Source organism: Phalangium opilio, unplaced genomic scaffold, assembly GCF_054372755.1.
Source record: "Phalangium opilio isolate 3A_F unplaced genomic scaffold, DU_Popi_V2 ptg000039l_1, whole genome shotgun sequence".
Taxonomy (NCBI): domain Eukaryota; kingdom Metazoa; phylum Arthropoda; class Arachnida; order Opiliones; family Phalangiidae; genus Phalangium; species Phalangium opilio.
Genome location: NW_028324162.1, coordinates 252,286 through 268,069, shown reverse-complemented (window position 1 = coordinate 268,069; position 15,784 = coordinate 252,286). Strand labels below are relative to the sequence as shown.

Here is a 15,784-nt window from a genome sequence, read left to right as displayed (position 1 = left end):
AAAAACGGTAATTTACCGATAAATTACCGATTAAAATTTTGGGAAAACAAAAATTACCGTTCAGTTGGTAATTTTTGGTAATTTATATTTTCCTGTGCTTACAACGCTTTACTTAAAACAAATCTTAATTGTGAGCACTATCTGACTGCTTTTCACGTATTTGCGGATTTTGCTACCAGGACGACAGCCGTGGCCTTTCTAATCTGATTTCTAATAAAAGATTTATTAAAAGACTAACTTCTAGCACAACTTTATAAGTACTGACTAGCGAATAGCGCCTGGTGAGTCATTTTGGAAGTAAACACAGAAATGATTGATCATTTAAGTGTAAAATGAACATTAAATGCGTAATAAAAATGTTTCTTAATTTACGACGGTAATTTACCGCCGTTATTTACCGGTAAATTAAAATTGTAAAATTACGGTAAGATATAAAACGGTAATTTACGCGGTAATTGGTAAATTACCGGTAATTTACGGACGGTAAATTACCGACTCACATCTCTAGGCCAGACTAAGTAATGATAGATCGATATTGGTCAGACTTGACAAGAAATTATAATTATATTATATTATATTAATATAATAATAATAATAATATTTATTTCGTAACCCAAAGCTACTGGCAACCACAGAGGCATGAGCCTATATAATGTGGTTACCGGGACAAAACAATACATTAATAAGAAATAAGATACACAAATCAGAAATTAATTTTGAATAGACGTCCAATTGTCAATTATAAATTTTAAAATGGAGGACCGAAATACAAAAAAAGAAACACCGTTAGCCGAAGTTTTTATGTCCACGGGAATGTTCCACAATCGTACAGTACGAAAGAAAAATGACTCCTTCAGTGCAGTGCACCTGGCATAGTTTAGAGCATATGTGAGCACAGAGTGTCGAGGATTGACGGTGACAAAACGGTCCATATGAAAGTAGTCTAAGCCGCGTAAGCGGACAAAGGTCGTAAGATCCGTCACATCGCGACGAACACACAAGGGCTGGAGATTCAAAGTTTGGAGACGCGACGCGTATGGGATATGACCAGGTAAATACGGCCGTGATGATTTAAGATAGTACCGGGTAAATCCTCTTTGGACAGACTCGAGTAAGGAGACATCTTTGTGGAGGGAGGGGCTCCAAACTGGGGAAGCGTAATCCAATAATGGGAAACAGAGAGTCCGGTACAGAGTCAAGGAGGCACGCCTAATTAAGCCGCAGATCCGCCTAGCTTTGTTGACAACAGTTCTTGTTTGTGAGGTCCACTTCAGATCACTCGATATAATTACGCGCAAGATTCGCATGGTGTAAACTTGAGCGGCAACGAATTTAAAGTATAACTGGCGTGATCAGTGCATCGACGTCTGGTTAACACAAGAAAGGTAAACTTCCTGACGTTGAGTTCTAAGTTGTTTAAGAGACCCCAATCAGAAACTCTGTTGATATTATCCTGCAATGTCATACTGTCGACGTTTGAGCGAATGGGGATAGAGATGTAGGAGTCATCGGCGTACTGGGACATCGTACAACCTTCCGTAAGGACCGAAGGCAGATCAGCCACGAAGATATTGAAAAGCAAAGGTCCCAAAATCGAACCTTGTGGTACGCCCAAGGTCACTGGCATGTAATTGGCATACTCCCCACGATACACCACTCGTTGCAAGCGCTGCGCTAGAAAATCTTTGAGCCACAGAAGAATAGCACTGGAAACACCCACGTTCTGAGGCTTGAAAAAAAGTCTATAATGGCACACGGAATCGAACGCTTTAGACCATTCGAAACCAACCACATGAACATCCGGAGGATCACGTTCATCTAAGAGGGTTGCCCAGTAGTGGAATGATTTTAGTAGCTGATGTGTACAAGATCGATGACGGCGAAATCCAAACTGAGAAGGCGGAAGAACATCATTCTCTTCGAGGAAGTCTGTCAATTTCTCTGAGATTATGGACTCCAAAAGCTTTCCAACCACAGACGTCAGAGAGATGGGTCGGTAATTCGAAATATTGTTCCTTTTCCCACTGTTTTTGTAAACAGGAACTACGTTAGCCAATTTCTAGGCCGATGGCAAAGATGACGTAGCGAGTGAAATATTGAAGAGACGTACAAGTGGGTCTATGATGGCTGGGGCCATGGCTAATAGTAGTCTCGGAGTAATACCATCTGGTCCACATGCTGACCCCGGTTTGAGGCGCTTTAAAGCAATTTCCACATCTAAATGAGTGACATAATCCATGGAATAGTGAGGTCCCTGAGCATCCAAAGTCGGAAAAGTTAGATCTGGATCCGGGATACTGAAGCATTTATAAAAGAAGTCGCCAAACACACGCGCCACCATGGAAGGACAGGAGACTTCGCATAAATCTCCCGTAAAGGAGGACGGTGGCGGTAGTTGATTCTTAGAGCGTATAAAGGTCCAAAAACGTTTAGGGTACATTGCGAGGGTTTCATGAAGACCCGCTACATAATGGTCGTAAGCGATACGCGTTCTACGTCGTAAACCATTGCTAAATACTTTGTAAGCGCTCCAATCCGACTCACGTTGTCTTCGTTTGGCTTTATTAAATAGCGAGTTCTTCACATGACTTTGATGCACGAGGTCACCAGTGATCCAAGGTGATCGTTTATTGCCTCGTAGCGTAGTGCTTGGAATATTGTCCTTAACAAGAGCCCAAAAAAGGTCCAGGAAAAGGTCCCATGTTTCATTGATGTTTGTCGAGAACGCCAACTCCCATGGAGCATATCTGACTGAGTCTTGTAGATCTGCCGAAACTATGTTTTTGTAGTTTAGTATAGTTCTGTTGACACGCTGAACGAAGTTACGGGGAAGGTCAAATACACCAGTGACAGCGAGATAACCACAGCCAGGAAGGTTGTCACGGACCAACGTCTCGCCCAAAAATCTAATGTCGTTAACAAAGACAAGGTCAAGCCTGCTAGAGCCACGAGTTGGTGCTAATACAGTTTCCTGAAGACCCAAGTCAGTGATCGTGTCGAAGAATAACTGTTCAGCAGCGGATTTCGGAGAAGGGAGTAACCAATCAATATCCATGTTAAAGTCTCCCATCAAAACGAAGAGATCATGTGGAGGTAGAGTTTCATGGAGCTGACCAAGTAGGTCACACATCGTAAGTAGAGTAGACATAGAAGATCTAGGAGGTCTATATAGGCAACCAACAACAGCAGAGCGAGTCCCACAACGAAATGACGCAAAAACACCCTCGATGGGTGTACCATCTTCCGCTATTAAAAGTTCCTCAGGAATCTCGATCGGTAACGGACATAAAGAATCATGTAGGGCAAGCAGTACACCACCACCTCTAGTGGGTCGATCCCGACGAAAGATAACATAGTCTTGGGGGAAAATTTCCGAATCTAAAATGGAGTCGTCTAACCACGTCTCAGTGAAAGCGTAGATATCAGTGGGAGTTGAACACAGTTGTAATGAAATGTCCAGAAGCTTGTTCCGAACACTTCGCACATTTGAAAGAACAAATGTAATTTTCTTAGAACGAGATGTCCCCACAGCGTGTGGTAAGCTGTCATCACTGGATGAATCCGGCACAGCAAAAAACGAATCACTAAAGGCCGGAAGTGAACATGTTGGGCAAGTGTATGGTTCATCCGAAGAGCTTAAACGAAGGTATTCATTCTTGCACATATTAACGCACTTCGCGTGGAACCATCTGTGGCAGTGTGGTGCTTCGCAAAAGCTACCCATCTGATTATCCCGTACCGTCTTATCGCAATGCCCACATTTGGCAGTCAACACCGGACCAGGATTGGATTCCACGTCCCCGCATCTATCTAGGCCATTAAAACGTATTGCCAAAATCGGAAAATCTTCGTGATGCACATCCAAAATAGATTTCAGTGAAAGCGAACGAAAGCGACGTCTATGTCCAATCTTATAGTCGAAAAGTGAAGGGGAGTATTTTTCCAATGGAGCATAGTAATGGGCAATATCTTGAAGATGCACGCTAGAGCACTGTAACCGTGTTTCCTTGCAAATACAAAACCCGTGGATGAGGTAGAGAACGATGAGAACTCGAAGAAAACCGCAAGTAAAAGAGAAAAACCTGGTACTGGAAAGTGAAGCCTCTAAGCCCCCACGCCAATTTGGGGGCCGCATTACAACTTATCCAGTCCACTCAGCTAATTTAGGCAAATAAAAAGTCTAAAGTTATGAAAAATACTAAAATTTAGAGCTAAGCCTAACAAATATTGAAAAAAGTATTTGAAAAGTAAAATTTAGTTGGCCAAACTAAATTAGAATTTATAGATCAGTGATGTTTATGTAGACCATGGAAGGGGAGGGAATAGTGTGTCACTCTTTTGCCACATATGCATTAAGGTTGTATTGAAAGGGTTTTTAAATCCCTTCTGTTATGGTCGCAATCATATTTAGGCTTACAACTAACCGTGAGGATCGGATATTAATGAAAGTGAATTCACCGTGTTTTCGAAATCGTGTGATTATTTCTGATTTTCCCAAGATTTCAAGTGATTTTCAATGTTTATCGGAGATTTCTGATTACCCACAAAAATTATTGTGATTACTTATGATTTTAGCGTTGCCTACGGAAAAAGTATTAAGGCCAGTTCACCGAAGAGTTTGCAGACTATATTTCTGACATTTTAGTTTGCCTTTAATCTCCGCTAGGTGCGCTCTTTGCTATCCGTTCAGTGACGCTACGCTTTGATTTCAAATCTTTTCCAGCCGAGCTCCTCCTTTATCAACCTCTTACCTGTTTTCACCGCTTTCCCCCGCGTGACTGCATTAGATGGAACGAGACGAATAGGATGTTGAACCGTTGGAAAAAATAGAAGGCGATGTTTAAGAATCTTTAAAAAAGAAGTTTCAGTTGGCGTTCTTTTCTTAAAACGTTTTACAAGGTTAGTTCTCGCGCTACATATGGTTCTATATTCAGAATTGCAGCTTTAGTATTAAATTACTTATATTTAATAATAATAAAATAATAAATAACTTAAATAAGAAATTTATTAAAATCCTCAATGAACCATGCAAATTTACTTTTATGAATGATCCCTTCATAAAAGGATAGCAAAGAGTGCCATCACGTGACGTAATATATATTTTCGAGATAAGGCAATTTCCCCACCATCTGCCAAGCTTGAATTGGCCTAAATATACAATCTGTAGGCAACGATTATACAGTATATTTGTATTTTTCATCTGAACTTTGCTTAGCTAAGTTTCCGCTCTTGAACATGGATAACAAGATTGCCCAAGGGCTGGGCTCATAATAGTGCCTATATCGTACCTTACTTAACAGGAGTACAAAACATTTGTGTAAATAGCGCTTCAATGCGCTACTTTAATTGTGCCAATATAATTACCCTCAACATATGACTAACCTTTAAAAGAGATACAGAAAATCTGAGTAATTAGCCCCACTATGCGTCAGTCATTCAACGAACTTATTATCATTAGCATTGTAAGAGGGATTGAATTCCGTGTATAGCATAGCTTGTAGGAAGAAACCTTCTACATTTCCCCTATAGGCCCTACTTCAAAGGGGGGCGAGCGGAATTATCCTCCGCTCACCTGGCGCCATCCACTGAAAAAGATTCGTACTTCATGTCGGTACTTCTCCCCCTTAAGAATCCTAGACAAACTATTTCGAGGCGGGTCTAGCTGCCTTTTGTGAAAGAAATATCTTCCACCCTCTTCGTATGTGTAGTACGTGGCGCAACTATCAACGAGCGAAGGAGCTATTAAATTTGAACAATAAGCCAATACTGTAATGTTGCAAATGTATTCTTTTTATAAACCTATTTGCATCCATCCTACAAACCTTTTCCTTACATAAAATATTACGAAAAAATTATATATAAAACGTCTAAGACGGAGTTCGAACTAGAGTTGTCTAACTCCCATGTATTGACCGCGCTAGATGCTCTTAAACTCCCAATGTTTCAACTATTCTTGTTGTATCTCTTGTCAGAATTTTAAAAAATACGGCTATACTCACATCGAATCCGTTTTCAGGTGGTCAAAAAAAGCACTGCGATTCATTTCTAATGATCTATAAAAATTGTTTTTAAAATTAAATCGAAATTGACATACCATGCAAATGACATTATTTTCCGTGGCAATGATATCATTGGTCATCCTTAATAAACTTTGAAGGGAGCTTACTTGATTTGTAATTCATGGGAACGCGTCTTAATTACTCGCTTCAATTTAACAATGAAATGTATATAGTGTATCGACTTCTACGAAATCTTCATTACTCTTCGTATATACACTTTGATGGATGAAGTTAAGATGAACGAGGTTTTTTAAATAATTAAATAAATATAGTTGATATTAACCATTTTTAATCGTCAGTTATTTACCTCAATTCTTGATAACTTGTATTATAATCGTTATCGTAAAATTATGCAAAATATTCATATTCTTGACGTTTGACTTCTAGCGTATGTCTTTATCACGAATTATGGAAATATTGGGTCTAAACGGCCATTGACTCAGAGTAAATGATTAGAAAAACGCAATTTCGAGAACACTTGGTGGAAGAATTGCTGCACTGGGAGGCTAAAAGTTTTTCTTAACGCTAGAATATCACAGCGTACATCTTAACCCTAATGATATTGGAAAACAAGCCTATTTTAAAGATTAGTGTTGTGGGGAGCCAATAAGTACAGATTAAAGTCTAAGTGAGATAGACGATAACTAATGGATGGAACAATTAGCTGTCGATTTAGCCCAGGACTTTTAGGGTTTGGCCTAGAACATTTGAACATAAAGATGAAAATTGGTACATGTGTTGTTTAAGACACAACTAAAACTATACTAAAAGTCCCCTGCTGTAGAGCGCGAGCTTTCGTCGCCATCTTGGAAAATGGCCGCCGTTAATTACAGCTACAATGTATTCCACGTTCTTCTTTAAATTGGTACACATTATGATTGGAACCACACGAATTTCATGGCAAAATTTTACAGCTCTGTGTTCAATAGTTTGGTCGACATATTGGAAAATGGCCGCCGTGAATGCTAGGTACAGTATATTTCATCATACTGTTGGAAAATTATGAAAATTGATAGCTATTATAATCAGAGCTGTGTAAACCTCATTGTAAAATATTGAAGCCATTAATCAGATAGTTTGCCCGCCATGTTGGAAAATGGCCGCCATCAATGTCATTTAGATACAGTATATGGTTCAAAAATTATGAAAATTGGTAATAATTATGTTGAAAACCGTCTAAACATCATACTTGAATATTGAAGGTGTGCTACTGATAGTTTGGGCGCCATCTTCGAAAATGACTGCTGGAAATGCAAAGTATATTTCAAATATATAAATCTTTTTGATATTCCTATTTTGAATAGATGATTTTCATTAACGTAGTAAACAACAAAAAATGGATATCTCGAAGTTGAAATTATCGACGCCATCTTTAAAAATGGCCAAACGAAAATCATTGCCCCAAATTCTGAAAGAAAGAAAAGGAAAGCCGTATTACTCGGATTTTGGTTAGGTAAAACCGTTTTTCATAGGGTATATACATTCTAGTGTCGTTAAGGATTAGATTTAAGACATATTTTTAACATTTCGTTCATATTTCTCGTGATCGTGAAGATTTTTAATTACGGTTAATACCATGACTATGACCACACATTGCCCAGCAAGCTAATCCAGATCGTCTACATTCACCGTTCTTTATACAAGATGTTCTGCAGACTGCAGGTAAAAATAATGAGTGTTATAAGTTCATCTGATGCCGGAAGGAGAATGGTGTGAATGGGTCTTCAAATTTCGCGATTGCGAACCAATCCCCACTGTTCGGGATTTAATCGCTTCCTAGCTATTGTTGGACTTGAAGATACGCTCGGAAAAAAATGTAGTTTTGCGGCGTCGGTTGTTGGATGAAGCTTAGCGAGATCAAATGAGGACTTGACAGTATGTGTGGCAACCAGTGGGGATTGGTTCGCGATCGCGAAATTTGAAGACCCATTCACACCATTCTCCTTCCGGCATCAGATGAACTTATAACACTCATTATTTTTACCTGCAGTCTGCAGAACATCTTGTATAAAGAACGGTGAATGTAGACGATCTGGATTAGCTTGCTGGGCAAAGTGTGGTCATAGTCATGGTATTAACCGTAATTAAAAATCTTCAGGATGACGAGAAATATGAACGAAATGTTAAAAATGTAACTTAAATCTAATCCTTAACGACACTAGAATGTATATACCCCATATAAAACGGTTTTTCCTCACCAAAATCCGAGTGATATGGCTTTCCTTTTCTTTCTTTCAGAATTTAGGGCAATGATTTTCAGGTGGCCATTTTTAAAGATGGCGTCGATGATTTCAACTTCGAGATATCCATTTTTTGTTGTTTATTACGTTAATGAAAATCATCTATTCAAAATAGGTATTTTAAAAAGATTTATATATTTGAAATATACTTAGCATTTCCAGCAGTCATTTTCGAAGATGGCACCCAAACTATCAGTACCACGTCTTCAATATTCAAGTATGATGTTTAGACGGTCTTCAACATAATTAGTACCAATTTTTATAATTTTTGAACCATATACTGTATCTAAATGACATTGATGGCGGCCATTTTCCAATATGGCGGCCAAACTATCTGATTAATGGCTTCAATATTTTACTACTGTATCTAAATGACATTGATGGCGGCCATTTTCCAATATGGCGGCCAAACTATCTGATTAATGGCTTCAATATTTTACTATAAGGTTCACACAGCTCTGATTATAATAGCTATCAATTTTCATAATTTTCCATCAACATGGTGAAATATACTGACCTAGCATTCACGGCGGCCATTTTCCAATATGTCGACCAAACTATTGAACACAGAGCTGTAAAATTTAGCCATGATGTTCATGTGGTTCCAATCATAATGTGTACCAATTTTCCTAATTTTTAAAGAAGAACGTGGAATACATTGTAGCCTTAATTAGCGGCGGCCATTTTCCAAGATGGCGGCAAAGCTCGCGCTCTACAGCAGGGGACTTTTAGTATATTTTTTGTTGGATCAAAAACAACATATGTACCAATTTTCATCTTTATGTTCAAATGTTCTAGGTCAAGCCCTTTTTTGGCTTACCTGTCCTGGCCTAATTTAAAAGATATGACTATTAACTAATTAGTTGTAATAAATGTAAATAAAATCTAATTGATTTAAATCAATTAATTTATTTAGAACCAATCAGAGTTTCATATTAAATTAAACTTGGCTAGTTTGAAACTAGAATGCCTAATTTTAGCGGCATCTTCCGTTTAGGGGGAAGATGGGAGTCTGCTACCCCCTAAACAATGAATGTCACTCAAATTAGCCATATGCTTTTCTTTCAAACCAGTCTAGTTTAGTTAAATATTGGTTGTAATTAATCTTAATTAGGTCTAGTTTTTGGTGGGAATATTTTAAACTCAATGGAGTACGCTAATAATGTCAAGACTGGATGGGATACGTGAATTATCACAAAACATATTGGGGTCTCGAATATGTAGATCTACTCGAGCGAATGTAAAAAATCCGCACGGAGGGAAAGATGACTAATTCATAACCAAGATCGTTATAAAGACCGCCTTGAGACGCCATTCTCAAAATAACGACAGGGTATATTTGCTCTTCTTTTCAAATAGTCTTGGAGTTTCAACGTCCTCGCTTATAAACAATATTAATAGATTACAATAGACTATTGAGTATAATTATCATAAAATAACTCAGTTAAAGAGCACCAGAACAGTCATTTCTTCGCCTATCTTTCATACTTGAATATTACTAACCAATTCTTGAATTACCTTTATATATTTTGCTCTCTTGATGAAAAAGTGAAGCAGTGGTGAAATGTTAATTACGCAGTGTTAAATCATTGAAAATCACACTGTCCACACATACTCCACTCGATGAACGCTCGAGTAAACGTTCTAGAATTGAAAGTTTTACAAATGTAGAAAAATAAAAACCTAAAATAATATACTTTTTCCTTACTCTTCGTATGCTAAATGACGCTGCTATCGGGCACACCTTGTATATGGATAGATGACAGGCCGCTTATGACCTTCATCTATTCGTGATTATGCTTCAGTGCGCTATGGCGAAAGCCGTGGGTTAGAAAAATAGCAGTATTTGGTTAATGTTTTTATACTTGAAAGGCCAAAGCTTTATTCAATAATTACGCGTGACGCAAAACCTTTCTTTGTCCTCTTTTAATACCTTGCAAAAATGAACAGAAATCTAGAAATAAGCTTTTCTCTTTGGACGCGAATTAATCGATTTAGAAAGAAGTTAAACTCTACGCCCGCTTTACTCCACGCAATTGCGTGATTTAAATCATTCCTGGGAACCTTCCCCAAAAGTCTGTATTTCAAATATAACGATCTAAAGAGCAATTTCGAAAGAACTTAATTTGGTCAAGCGAGCGACAAGCGAGTTTTTACACGCGAGCAATAAGGGTGTTTTTAACGCGAATAACTTTAGTCCTTAATCAATGTTTAAGACGTTGAATTATCTGGCGTTATTTTTGGTCCAAATTAATTTTTAGTGTCAATATAACAAATAATGTAATATCATATTTGGGTCGGGGTACACTCTAAGTAAAGAGAGTAAGGTTGACGGTATAGAACCAAAAACTTTACCCCCTTCCTTCCCCCCTTTGGGGGAGGGCTAAAATTTATAATAATAAATTGGCTATTGTAGGCTTTTTCTATGGTAGATTCTCGTTGGTTTATGTTATATTAGATCTTGTAAGATAGTTTTATGCTACTGCAGGCTTATTCTATGGTAGATCCTGGTAGGTTTATGCTATATTAGATCATGAAAGATAGGTTTATTCTTTTGTAAATGCTGAAAAAGATAGGCTTTTGGTATTTTAGACTTATTCTATGGTAGATCCTGGCAGGCTTATGCTGTATTAGATTCTTTGGTAAATGCTGCAAAAATATACTCTTATGCTAGGTTATTCTATGGTAGATCCTAGGCGTTTTAAAATAGCTTCGTAAATGCATTTTATAACTTGATCTTTCAAAAGGTTGTAGTGAAATTTCATAAAACTAAATTTGTCGTTCAGTTTCCCTGCGTCGGCCTTTGTTAGAGTGAAGACCCTACCCTCTCGTTTAATACTATCCCCCCCTCCATAACGGTTACTTTTATTTTCAAGTTTAAGTAACGATAATTATCCCAGTCGCCAGTTTCCAACGCTGAATAGATCTCCGTCCACTCCTCCATAAATTCCTTCAAAACGTTTTCCGAGATGGTAACAATGGTTCCATCCTTATTGTCAAAAGTAGGCTTGGCTCGTATCCATTCACCCCGAAAACGGCATAACATTCATCCCCATAGCCTAACGAGGGCAATTGCGCGGTTTTCTTGAGAGTACGGGTTGATAGATAGTTTTCACACCTGGAGGATTCATACCATTTACACCAGGAGACCGGGCTATCTGGCGGACAAAAACCCGTCTGCTTTTGTCCTCCAGATAGCCCGGCTTCTGGTATAAATGGTATGAATCCTCCATGTGCGAAAACTATCTATATTTAGCCTGAGGGTATATTGACTGATGCTTTTTTATTGTCTTTCTTCAATTGGCTATATACCAAATACCCATGAATATTGATCAAAATACGAGCATTTATATAAAACAACCTAAAAAAACACCAATTTTACCCTGCACAAGTGGCTTATTAGAAACTAATACTGAATTTCATACGAATAATACCAAACTATAAGGGATTTATATAAAGTACATGCAAAGGTTATAGCTGACTACAACTAAAATACCCATGAATATTGATTAAAATACTGGCATTTATATAATACTTCCTAAAAAACACCAATTTTACCCTGCACAAGTGCCTTATTAGAAACTAATACTGAATTTCATACGAATAATACTAAATAACACGTGATTTATAAAAAATACATGCAAAAGTTCTAGTTGAATACTGGCTAAAATACACATGAACTACCTAAAAAACACCAACTTAACCATGCACAAGTGGCTTATTATAAACTAATACTGAATTTCATACGAATAATACTAAAGTACACATGAATATCGACTAAATTACAAACATTGTTATGATGCAAAGTGAAACATACCCTTTTTTATGAAGCAACAATGATTTGTATTAACTATGATGCTTCCACAATTCTATTTCATCTCAAAAGTCACTGCCGTACCTGATTTAAATCTCTGGTGAATCATATGTCCATTTGTAACACGGGCACAAGTCCATAATCCGGTATTTAAACTCACCGCACAGAGTACAAAAGTTTCGCTCGTCAAGAAGATGTCTTCGCTCTTTATGGGTCGACATACGGATAAGGTTTTTAGATTGAACTAAAACGCAACGTCTGAAGTGCGCACAGTCACGTGATGTGGAGAAATAACTTAATTGGACGAAGTCAGGCACGTATTTTAAAGTCCCATCACAATGAGGGCAGTGTAGATGACCCGGACGTGGCATGGGGACATACCCTAGTTTTTTGAGGTTTTCATGAACATTTTCGACCATACCGAAAGAGATGTGGTCAGATGAATGAAATATACCGGAATATTACTTATTATGCTAAAAAACTTACCGATCTTAACATTTCCGAGTAGAGTATACACGAATATGGCTAGACTGTCTCATATGTTTTCTATTTAGCACAAATTTTAAGGGACATTTTTACCAAAACAAGAATTACATATTACGTAAGGTGCATCGGAGGAAACACGTGATTTCTTACTAGCCTTGTCACCAACCTTTCTCTCCAGAGTTCGGAAGTGAAATGACTCTCTATAGTTTACAAAATCCCCTTTTGGCCACCCAGGGTGTGTGTTATATGACATTAAGGGGGGAGGAGGGGGGTCGAACATGGTTCATAACAAAAGAATTTATCCCAATCTGTTTTTACTTATATGTAAACACGTTCAAACGTGTCGTAATGGCTTTTGGGGGCGTGGTCGAACCAGTTGTATTGTTATCAATGGAATTTATTTTTTCCTTTCTTTAATTGGACCACCCACCAGCTTTTATGACATTCAAAGGGGGGCGAGGATAAACCTTTCAAAAACGTTTCAAATTGTTATAAACGTGTCGATAAATTTGCACAGCATTTATCAAAATTACTCTATGTTTCACCAAAAAAAACTTTTTACTTAGCACCGATGAAGAATTTAGGATATATTTGTTAACGGTATGTCGATAAATTTGCACAGCATTTATCAAAATTACTCTATGTTTCACCAAAAAAAACTTTTTACTTAGCACCGATGAAGAATTTAGGATATATTTGTTAACGGTATATACTCCACCCAAGGGGGTGAGAGGGGGAAGGAAATCAACAAAGATCTTAAGGGCATAGTAAAATAATTGTAAAAATAACTCACTCTGACACGCTGAAGGGTCCGTTACCATTAGGTGCGGGAGGTTGCTACGTTCTCCCCATCCCCATTGTATGTTGTGAGTTGACAAGAATACGCCAGATCTTGGAGCTCAGCCCCCTAAAAACTACTTATTGTACTATTTATTTTATTGATCTTGAGAATGCTGGATTTCCTTAATCTCTGGTTTCAGAGTTTGGACGAGATTGTTTGAAGAATGACGTCATTTTACAAACATGTTGAAACGCGCCCGTAAAGAATAACTTAACCTTTTTGTTAAGAAATACTCTTTGTAATCTCTTTTGTATTTTTAAACTATAAATGTGTCACTTTTCAATACTGTTTTCTTTTATTTCATATATTAAGAGAGGTAGGAACTATTGGTGATAAATAAATCGAATATTTCTATCTTCATATCCATTAATCATGAACTCGGAGCTGCAGTGATATCATACTTTTTACTTCTGGCCACAAGATGGAAACTATAAAAAAGCTTTAAGCAGAGCGGGGTTTTATTCGTTACATACCGATGATCTAGTACAGTGCTACGAATGCAACGGCATTTTATTAGCCTGGAAACCCACCGATAATCCTTACGAAGAATATTTGAAACATTTCCCTAAGTGCAACTTTATCAGAGGTAGGCACACAAAAAACATACCCTTTAGCATAGATGAAACAGAGACGTACACCAAGTCAATAAATAACAAAATCAAGACCGAGGAAAAAACACCTGAAAAACCCCAAGAAAACACGGAAGAAATTTATCATACCTTTAAAGTTAAAACTACAGATCTCGAAAGATTAGTCTTGGAACTTTACGTTAGAAAACAAATAAACACTTTGTTAGAAAACAAATAAACGCTTTGTATATCAAAGAAAAACTTTATGACTTACGTAAGATTTAAAAATAATATTAAAATTCATCATCTTCCTTACGAAGATAGAAGAAATTACTATAGATTAAATCAAATGCAGTTTAAAATGAAAATTGAAAAAATATCCTTATTATTAGAACCTATACTTTTAAAGAAAATAAATAACTTTTTACTTTATATCATAGTCTTTATAAATTTATTCCTACAAAAGCATCCTTTATTATAAGCTTACAAAACTATAAGCCTACACAATCAATCAAATATTGACAGGTTGAGAAAAAAGAGGAGAGTACGTAAAACCCGGTCCACGCCTAACAGTGGCCGGCATCTTTTTCCCATGTATATTTATGGAATTACAGAAGATGTAAAATATTATTTTCACTTTGGTCGGTGGCAAAGTAATTGATTCAAAAAAATGTTGATATTGATATACAGATGGTGTAAAGAACTAGGTATTATCTTCTGTAAGTTTCGAATTGAAAAAGGGGGAGGGGTTGCAAGAGCTGAAGAAACTCACTATCGACCAATTGTCAAAGGTAAACCTAATTTAAGAGTGGAACCTTGCGTTGACAAAGCATCCGTTTACCGCCAAGGACGCTAAAATATGCCGCACAGAAATCCACCACCAATTCAAATTTCCCGCCAAGATCATCACGACGTGACGTCATCAACTCCCCCCCATCTCCCAACCCATTCCTATTTCTAATTTGGTCTATGAGAGTTCCACAAAGTGATATATGGCCTCTTGGGTGGGCACAGCAGAAATTACACTACTTCAGTAACCGTTTAAGTATTATATTAAAAACTCTTAAGACATGAATCAAACAAAAATATATTAGCACGGTAGAATGTCAATAAGAAAATACACTATTATAGGTACTATTTTAGACAAAATGTAAGAAAACATCATAGAAAAGTTGCACAGTAATATATTCTGACATGGATAATAACATTTAAATGAAAGGCTAGTTGTAAAAATGTAAGAAAAAAATCCTAGAAAGTTACACTATAATATATCCTGACAATTTTAGACAATTTTTATATACAATTTAAGAAAACATCCTAGAAAGTTACACTGTAATATATTCCGACATGGATAATAACATTTAAATGAACGGCTAGTTGTGAAACCCCCAAAAGGCCATAAATCACTTTGTGGAACTCTCATAGACCAAATTAGAAATAGGAATGGGTTGGGAGATGGGGGGAGTTGATGACGTCACGTCGTGGTGATCTTGGCGGGAAATTTGAATCGGTGGTGGATTTCTGTGCAGCATATTTTAGCGTCCTTGGCGGTAAATTGATGCTTTGTCAACGCAAGGCTCCACTCTTAAATTAGGTTTACCTTTGATGTTTGGTCGATAGTGAGTTTCTTCAGCTCTTGTAACCCCTCCCCTTTTTTCAATTCGGAACTTATAGAAGATAATGCCTAGTTCTGTACACCATCTATATATCATTATCAACAATTTTTTGAATCAATTACTTTGCCACCGACCAAAGTGAAAATAATATTTTACATC

The 15,784-nt window shown here is 37.2% G+C and overlaps 1 protein-coding gene across 1 annotated transcript; it reads right to left on the bottom strand.

The window, feature by feature from the left end:
• Positions 1–1,288: 1,288 nt before the first annotated feature.
• LOC149680942 (uncharacterized) lies at positions 1,289–15,541 on the bottom strand. The gene is made up of 5 exons (XM_089834462.1): positions 15,417–15,541; positions 5,573–5,720; positions 4,752–4,848; positions 2,111–4,104; positions 1,289–2,059 (listed from the first exon to the last, which is right to left on the bottom strand). The coding sequence occupies exons 1-5, from the start codon at positions 15,539–15,541 to the stop codon at positions 1,289–1,291; spliced, it is 3,135 nt and encodes a 1,044-aa protein (XP_089690588.1).
• Positions 15,542–15,784: the final 243 nt, after the last annotated feature.

What these genes read in the sequence shown, in the direction of transcription:
- LOC149680942 (XM_089834462.1), bottom strand. Translation starts at nt 15,541, where the DNA reads ATGCTGCACAGAAATCCACCACCGATTCAAATTTCCCGCCAAGATCAC. An exon ending in GGGGAAAGCGGTGAAAACAG is followed by an intron (nt 4,105 to 4,751) that starts GTAAGAGGTTGA and finishes GTGGGGGCTTAG; the next exon opens with AGGCTTCACTTTCCAGTACC. An exon ending in CAGCCATCATAGACCCACTT is followed by an intron (nt 2,060 to 2,110) that starts GTACGTCTCTTC and finishes CCATCGGCCTAG; the next exon opens with AAATTGGCTAACGTAGTTCC.